Source organism: Hippichthys cyanospilos, chromosome 18 (assembly GCF_059441005.1).
Source record: "Hippichthys cyanospilos isolate Australia breed blue-spotted pipefish chromosome 18, RoL_Hcya_1.0, whole genome shotgun sequence".
NCBI lineage: Eukaryota > Metazoa > Chordata > Actinopteri > Syngnathiformes > Syngnathidae > Hippichthys > Hippichthys cyanospilos.
Window position 1 is genome coordinate 4483486 of NC_142386.1, and position 7824 is coordinate 4491309.

The window sequence follows — 7824 nt, forward strand, 5'->3', positions numbered from 1 at the left end:
CTGGAATTTCAGTTTCTGCTAGTGCATTTCCACACTTTTGACTGGTACTGTGTTTAACATTAAAGGAAACGTGTGTAAGATTTAGACAGTTTTTCATTAAAAAGGAATAAATTTAATGATTGTATGCTTCATAAACTTGCAAATGGCCATGTTCTTCATGACTAACAGTATGTTTTAAATACAATCATAGGTCTAGTTATCATTGAATTATATTAGGGGGTGGCACTTCTCCGGAGGCAGCCATGTTTGTTATAGCTACCGACAATGGTAAATGCAACACCTTCTGTCCGTAATGAAAAACGGTCTGTATCATACAGACTGTCCCTTTAAATCTTTGCTGGCTATCATTCCAGATGTGAAATTTACAAAACTTTTGCAAACACTTTACAAAGTCAAATGATTTAATTAACAAAAACAATGAAAAATATCTGTGCTCTAAATCATGAAACTATTTACATCAACACATGACGCTCACGTCACCAATATGTACAGGATGTTTTTTTTTCTTTCCAATCTACATGTCCTCCACGCTCCATTTATAGGCTTCCTCCTGCAGTGCTTTTTTGTCCGCAATCCTCGTGTAGCGCTTCTGCTCAAAACCATTGGATCTGCCCAACACGCACATGAAGAACATGTTTAAGCCCTCATTTCATGACCCAATGAGAAAAATCTGTGAGAAAATTCAAACCTCAATGTCATAATTTTCAAGAAGAAAAGGTATGCCTTAAAAATGAACTCATTCATTGCCAATGACGTCTGTAGACGTCGAATATCCATTTTTACTGGGCTGGCAGTGAATGAGTTAATTGTTACTATAAGTCACTAGCATATATTGAATAATAAAAATTGCATTACTTGAAGTAAATAACTGACAATCAATTCTCACAGAACAACTTTAAACTCATTCATTGCCAATGACGGCTTTAGATGTCACAGATACATGCCTGTTTCAGATCCTTAGCAACCTGGAGTAAATTAGTTTTTACTGAGGATAAAGAATCCATGCCTAAGAGTATGACTACACAGTCTATATGTGGTGCTACACTATCATGTGCACTGCTAAACTGCTGCTTATATTTCACACGTCGTACCTGTTGACGCCATCCCATCGAGATCCCGGTAAAATGTCGAACCTGTTGGGAGGTGGCGGAGGGCCTCTATACCGAGGTTTTTCTGAAAACAACATTGAAATTGATGAAGAAAATCATTTTTGGAAAATCATGGTTCAAAATCTCGGGCGTTACCTTTACCCCCGTGCGTTTTGCGCTCCTTCTTGCGCCGCAACATGGCCGCCATGGGATCTCCCTCCCTTTCCTGCTCCCTCAGCATACGGTCCAGGTCCTCGTCGTCGTAGTTGCGCGCCAGCGGCTTCTGGGCCTCGCGCACGGCGTCCTCCAAACGCTGCTGCTCCATCTGACCCTGAGCCAGCCTACGAGATGATTCATTCACATTCGTGAGATCCATCAAAGGTTGCAAGGAAGGTTTGAAACCGCAAACGGGATTTCAAGTGTTTCCAGGACCCCGTACTCACCCTTTCCCCCACTGAGCGTATTTCTCGTCCTTTGCTGCCTTTTCCCCAGCTTTCCTTTTCTGCTCCTCCCTTTCGGATTCCAAATTTCGCTTTTTGCCGCTCTTGTCTCGAAAAACCGTCTGAGCGTGACGGGATGCATCTGAACATCCGCGTGTACACATTATGTCATTAACACAGTTTTTCGATAAGAAAATAATACATATGAGTGACCGTGCTCACTTTCGAGTTCCCTGTTGTTTCCGTCCCTGCGTCGTGCCTCCTCTTTCTCCTTCCGTAGAAAATCGGGGGAAACCAGACCCGCCTTTCCACCCGAGAGCATGCTGTTGCTCTGGCGACAGCAACAAGTACACTTCAAAATGGCCGCCGTGCAACAAGCAACACAAGCACACTTCATCCTTGAGAAGAAAATTGATGTCCACGTAATATTGAATAGAATTTAATGTGACATGAATGGAGGGGGATTCAAGCCTTCAGTAGGGCTTTTATTCTGAGGTTGGGTAGCGATTCAAAACAGTTTTTCGGGTTAACATTTAATTTCAGTGTTAGGGTTTCAATTAGGGCAGTGGTGGGCAAATAGTTGATACTTTGCGAAATTCGCCTAAAACGAGGTAAACGAGGGGCCACTGCAATGTGATGTCATGTTCCATAAATAATAGATAAATAGCAAAATTGACCTATTTTATGATGCTAAAAAAAAAAAATCGAATTGTCAATTAAATTGGCTGGCCGAGGCCTAATAATGTTAATAATAATGCAGTAATAAAATATCAGAAGTTTCACCTCAGTGGGACCCCCTCTGCGAGGAGGTGAGAGGTCATCATCTGACCCTTTCCCGCCACGCTGCCCCCGTCTGGGCGGCGACTGGTCCGAGTCGGAGTCCCGTCGCCCTTTCTGTTGCTTCTTCCTTGGCGGTGACTGGTCGGAATCTGAACCTCGTCTGGTGGCAGACGCGCTTTGGGTTTTGCCCATCTTGCCTGAACGCTGCCTTGGCGGCGACAAGTCAGGTGAATCGTGACGTTTTTTCCTGGGTGGTGACAAGTCACGGGAACCGTGTTGTTTTTTCCTTGGTGGCGACATGTCAGGGGAATCGTGACGTTTCCTCCTGGGCGGCGACATATCAGGAGAATCGTGGCGAGCTCTCCTCGGAGGGGAAGCGTCCGGAGAGTCGTGTCGGGTTCTTCTGCTTGATGACCGCTCAGCTAAGTCTACTGATTGGATGTCCTCCTCTTTGTCTTCATCTTCTATAAAGTAACACAAATCTCATCAAGTATACTTAAACAATTTAGAATATTTTCACCCGAAAACAAAACGCCTGACCTCCTATGACTTTCCATCTGTTGCTGCTTCGAAAGACTTCCAGCATCCTCACGTCGTCGGGCCGCTCGTCAATCACTTCAACGATCTGATTAGACAATAACAAATACTCATATAACATCCATTCTAGTAATGTCGGTTAACAGCAGCAATGATTCTGGTTGTTATTTTTACTACCATAAATAAATTTGATTGTCATTGAAGTTTCAAGCCAAGCTTTAGGATTTAAGTCGTGTTACCATTTTAGACTAAAATTTAAAAATAAGGTTTAGGGCGGGCAGAAAAATAAGTTTTCACATAAAGTCTCCTTACCACGGGCGCTTCTTCGTCGTCCGATTCCGCCTGATTTTCCTCGGCCGCCATTTGTTTCCAATCTATATCATCGTCGACTATTTTAAGTCTTGAATATGAGAAGGAGAGAGAGAAACTAAGTCTATTACATCTCATTCAATAGAGAAAACGGTGACGTAAATATTTTGATTGCGATTTGGCATCATGCACAGTTAACGTCTTGTAGCAACTGGCTTCTAACTAAACACATAACCATCAAAGGAGAATGTGTAGAGTTTGTCCAGACCTACAAATACCTGGGTGTGCAGCTGGACAATAAACTGGATTGGACTACCAACACAGAAGCTCTGTGCAGGAAAGGACAGAGCCGACTGTACTTCCTCAGAAGGCTGGCGTCCTTCAACATCTGCAAAAAGCTCCTGCAGATGTTCTACCAGACTGTTGTGGCGAGCGCCCTCCTCTACGCAGTAGTGTGCTGGGGAGGCAGCACCAAGAAGAAGGACGCCTCGCGTCTGGATAAACTGGTGAGGAAGGCGGGCTCGGTTGTGGGCACAGAGCTGGACAGTCTGACAACTGTGGCTGAGCGACGAGCGCTAAACAAGCTGCTATCAATCATGGACAATCCAACGCATCCACTACACAGCATCATCCACAGACAGAGGAGCTGCTTCAGTGACAGATTGCTGTCACTGTCCTGCTCCACGGACAGGCTGAGGAGATCATTCCTCCCCCATGCCATGAGGCTCTTCAACTCCACCCGGGGCAGTAAAAGCTCACATTAAACTCTAAACCTCATACTCTGCACTGCACTATTCACTTTATACAAGCACCTTAATTATACTTGCACTAGACTCCAACGATTCACACTATTCTGTTTACACTGTTAACAAGCACCTTAAGTATACTTCTGTACTGGACTTATGTGTATCTTGTGTACTTTATTTCTCATATTTTATATCTCGACTTGAGGATACTGCTGGTAATGTGAATTTCCCTACGGGGATGAATAAAGTATCTATCTATCTATCTATCTATCTATCTATAACCGGAGAGAAAAAGCTCGACGTAAAACTCACCCTTTACCCGGAACTTTACGCCGCTTCTTTTTGAGTTTCCCTTTAGATTTTTTGGCGTCATCATCGTTGGATAAGTAACGTTTTAAGTACTCGGCTTTGGATAATTCTGCACTTTGGCTAATTGCGGAAGCAGCCATCTTGAATATGGAGCAACTACGGAAACAGAGGAGTGTCAAATGACCACGCCACCAGTGCATACAATAGGCGGCTGAGCCAGAAAAACCGTCGTAACCGTCGTAAAAACGCACTGTTTGTCGATAATAACCATAAAGATGATTTATTAGATTTATTGAACATATAATCTCAATACAATTTGGAAATAAATTTGAATTATTAAAAAAAAGAAAATTGAAGGAAAAAAGCGTCAACAATAAAAAAGAGCAGTTCAATAGTTTACGTTTGAAATTGTATACCTGTAATATTTAAAAAATAAAACAAAACAGAAATTCTTACTTTTTAATTCATAATTTTCTACATATCAATTGTTATACATTAATCATATATTTAAGTACCGGTAACGTTATTATTTTAAACCTTTCTTTGAAAACTGTATACCATTTTTTAAGATCTATTCCAACTATATCACAAATGAACACCAGTCAACATTAGTGTGTTATGGTCCAGTCAAGGCAAAGCAGCCAATTTGACGTGGGGCCACAATGAAAGTGGCCGAGTGCCAAACGTACCCCAAATAATCAAAATGTAGAGACTTCTATATCTTAGCTTTGATTATTGATTTAATGAAGCCTTTTGGCTGAGTATTTAGTCATTTGTCTTGCTTTTAAAAATAAATTATTTATTGATACCCTATTTTCTAGTTTTAGTTAATTAATTTGATTATTTCATTCTTATTACAAAGGAGACCTCAGTGGATAGTAGCTGCAACTAAATTAATTCAAATGCTCAGGGTATTTTGGACCCGATAATTGAATTAGTGTAGGATGTATATCATCATTTCACATTTAAAAGACAGACTTACTGCATTTACCGAACATTTCACACAAAATTACGAACAGATGTTTCATGATGTGACAACTGGCTGTTTTTTTTTTTTTCATTTTTATGACTTTATTAACATGAATTAAAACAATCAGGGCTGGTCCCAAAGTCATGTTCCCTTCGCAACTCTGCAGCACAATATTACATCTTTGCAGTTTTATAAATAACCAGAATATGTTAGTAGTATGGATTCTCTCTTGCCCATATGACATATAAGACACATGCAGGTGGCATTGTATTCTTACATGGAGCTTTGTGGTTGTGAAGGATGCGGTAACAGGCTTCTAAGTTATATGCAGGTCCACTATACTTAACAAAAGCGTTAGACAGGATTAAAAAAAAACTGCCATAACATTAGGTGCAGTTTGAGCATTTAATTCAGCATTTTGTCTATGTACCACTAGAGACAACCTCTTGCCACACTTAGAATACCGTGATTCCCCAAATAAAACACACACCTGTGTATAGGCGTGGAGCCATCATAACCTTTACATGATCCTCTCCATTTTAATAATATTCCCGTGTGTGAACAAGGGCACATTTGGTTGTTGGTTGAGTCTGCTTGCTTCTTTTATTGAAAATAATGCTGTAACACCCTCAGCTAACACACGCCGTTGCTAGCTGCAACAGGCACTGCCTGCTAACTACTGTTGTGTGAATTTTTGTAAGTAAGAATATGGCCGATATAAAAATGCACATGTGCATAAAAACTCGGCTTATGTGACTGATGGATCACATTTTTAATTTACCGTTTATCGGATGCACCAATACTTTTGGCTTTCATTTTTGGGAAAAAGTGTGTCTTTCTATTTGGGGGATTACGGTAATCCATTCAGGTCTTTATATATAATGGTACAAAATCAGGAAAAGCGCAATCCAGGAGCTCTGCAGAAACACGCTGACCGCAGCACATGGTATGAGATGATCTGCAGAAGAAGACAAAGATGAACAAATGTAACTGAAAATGTCCTTCTTCTCTGCACTCACCTCGCTCCACGTTGATGCTGGCTCCCTCCCCGGTTATCTTGCACATGTAGGTGGTGTTGTGCGGCAGCTTGTCCTGGTAGCCGCTCAACGTCAGCCTGTAGCCGTGCGGCTCCACTTCCGTCACGTGGCTCACTTTCTTGAACTCTGCCTCCGCTGCCAGGCCGGACACGTTGGCGTTGATGAGTGATTGCTTGGACCCTGATGACCAGGAGAACTCATAGCTGTTGATCTTATTGGGCTTGGCCTTGACCAGGCAGTCCACCCGCAGATCACCGTCGTCTTCCTTGCACACTGTGATAAGGTCGCATCGTGCCGGTGTCAGCAACACTGGTGTAATAGGGAGAAAAAAAACAACTACAATAATTGAACTACATGCAATGTAGACACTCCTGTGTCCTATTTCCCTCACCTCCAAGGACGCCAAACACAAACAGACGCTGGAGCATGATGGACACCCATCCAACTGGAACACAGAAAAAAAAAAACATTTCAATGACAAATCCTCATAATGAGCACAAAACTGACACTAGAGTAGCAACAAGATGATGCAGGTGAATGCGGAAAGTACTTAAAATATCATGTTATGGCCCCTTTAAGTATCCTGGTCCGATAGACATGTCTATTCGATTGCATGTCAAGGACGCTGGTGTCAGTGGGAAATTTTTCAGTTACTTTTCCTTCAAGCACTTTAGACAATATCATTTTTCATGTAAAACATAATGCACCAGTTCTAAAATTGCATTAGATGGAAAGATGCTACAAAATGGTTTTATCAATTAAACTAATCCACATCACATAAATACCTTGACTTGGTTTTCTCCAATATCACTTAATTCCACTTAGAATAGCAAAATCTAACATTTTTTGGGAGCTTTACCTGTGTGTCGGTGCAGGATGATGAAGCAAGTCTCAGCACTGCAGAGCAAAACACTGGAAGGGGAGGGGCTGGGGGGGGGGGGGGGGGGGGCAAGAGAGGGAATGGGATTGGCTCCTCCTCCTCCCTTTGCACTATGTGGATTATTCAAGAGTTTCATTGTCATATGCAGAGTAAAACTACACCTGACTTTTGACACTACACCATTCAAAATGAAAAATATCCTACATTTTGGACATATTGAAAACCCGATGTTTTATCATGCATTTTCCCCCATTTTTTGCATTATACCTTTCAGCGGGAACCGGTGAACGGAGCGCAATAGAAATTGCAGGGTTTACACCCCAAAACCACTGAGTGGCGCTAGCGGCTAACATGACATTTGCTAGCCTTTCAATGACTTTAATGATTGGCTTAGCCTGGACTCCTATAATGAAAAAGTCTTCAAAAGTCATATTACCCTCATAATGACATAATAAATATACCTATTTTAGTTTCATAAATATATAAATATACAGCGTTGTTACTTTTGCTATTATCGCATTTTAAAGGGTGGATAGGTTCCCCCCCCCAACCCCTACAATATTTATTGACGATGATATGACTCTTTCAAAGTCAGCCCAAGTTAGGTGATGATAATGCCAGGCTAGTGAAAAATCCTCGGGCACCCAGGGGTTAAAGGAAGATCAGAAAATGTCTGGCACCGAATGAGTTAAGCATGCAGTTGAACGCTGGGATATTTCTTCACTTGT

General features: G+C 41.7%; 2 protein-coding genes across 4 annotated transcripts; both read right to left on the reverse strand.

Annotated features, from left to right (window-relative positions):
- Positions 1-86: 86 nt before the first annotated feature.
- Positions 87-4382, reverse strand: bud13 (BUD13 homolog). Of its 3 annotated transcripts, none has more exons than XM_088440300.1 (9): positions 4213-4382; positions 3158-3245; positions 2849-2933; positions 2312-2769; positions 1751-1859; positions 1532-1670; positions 1245-1429; positions 1092-1173; positions 87-608 (listed from the first exon to the last, which is right to left on the reverse strand). In XM_088440300.1, the coding sequence occupies exons 1-9, from the start codon at positions 4347-4349 to the stop codon at positions 515-517; spliced, it is 1377 nt and encodes a 458-aa protein (XP_088296426.1). In that variant the 5' UTR covers positions 4350-4382; the 3' UTR covers positions 87-514. The 3 variants fall into 3 exon arrangements, with proteins under 3 accessions (XP_088296426.1, XP_088296427.1, XP_088296425.1); XM_088440301.1 differs by having other exon boundaries at positions 1251-1429; positions 2312-2772; XM_088440299.1 differs by having other exon boundaries at positions 2312-2772.
- Positions 4383-5565: 1183 nt separating this feature from the next.
- Positions 5566-7138, reverse strand: LOC148408587 (uncharacterized). Its single transcript, XM_088441026.1, has 4 exons — positions 7076-7138; positions 6608-6661; positions 6199-6525; positions 5566-6137 (listed from the first exon to the last, which is right to left on the reverse strand). Exons 2-4 carry the CDS (start codon positions 6642-6644, stop codon positions 6052-6054), a joined length of 450 nt encoding a protein of 149 aa, XP_088297152.1. The 5' UTR covers positions 6645-6661; positions 7076-7138; the 3' UTR covers positions 5566-6051.
- Positions 7139-7824: the final 686 nt, after the last annotated feature.

Coding starts and splice junctions, on each gene's coding strand:
- LOC148408587 (XM_088441026.1), bottom strand. CDS start 6,644: ATGCTCCAGCGTCTGTTTGTGTTTGGCGTCCTTGGAG. Junction 6,526..6,607: donor TGTGTTTGGCGTCCTTGGAG/GTGAGGGAAATA, acceptor CTATTACACCAG/TGTTGCTGACACCGGCACGA. Junction 6,138..6,198: donor CAGCATCAACGTGGAGCGAG/GTGAGTGCAGAG, acceptor CTTCTTCTGCAG/ATCATCTCATACCATGTGCT.
- bud13 (XM_088440299.1), bottom strand. CDS start 4,349: ATGGCTGCTTCCGCAATTAGCCAAAGTGCAGAATTATCCAAAGCCGAG. Junction 1,430..1,531: donor TACGCTCAGTGGGGGAAAGG/GTGAGTACGGGG, acceptor ATCATCTCGTAG/GCTGGCTCAGGGTCAGATGG. Junction 609..1,091: donor CGATGGGATGGCGTCAACAG/GTACGACGTGTG, acceptor CGTGTTGGGCAG/ATCCAATGGTTTTGAGCAGA.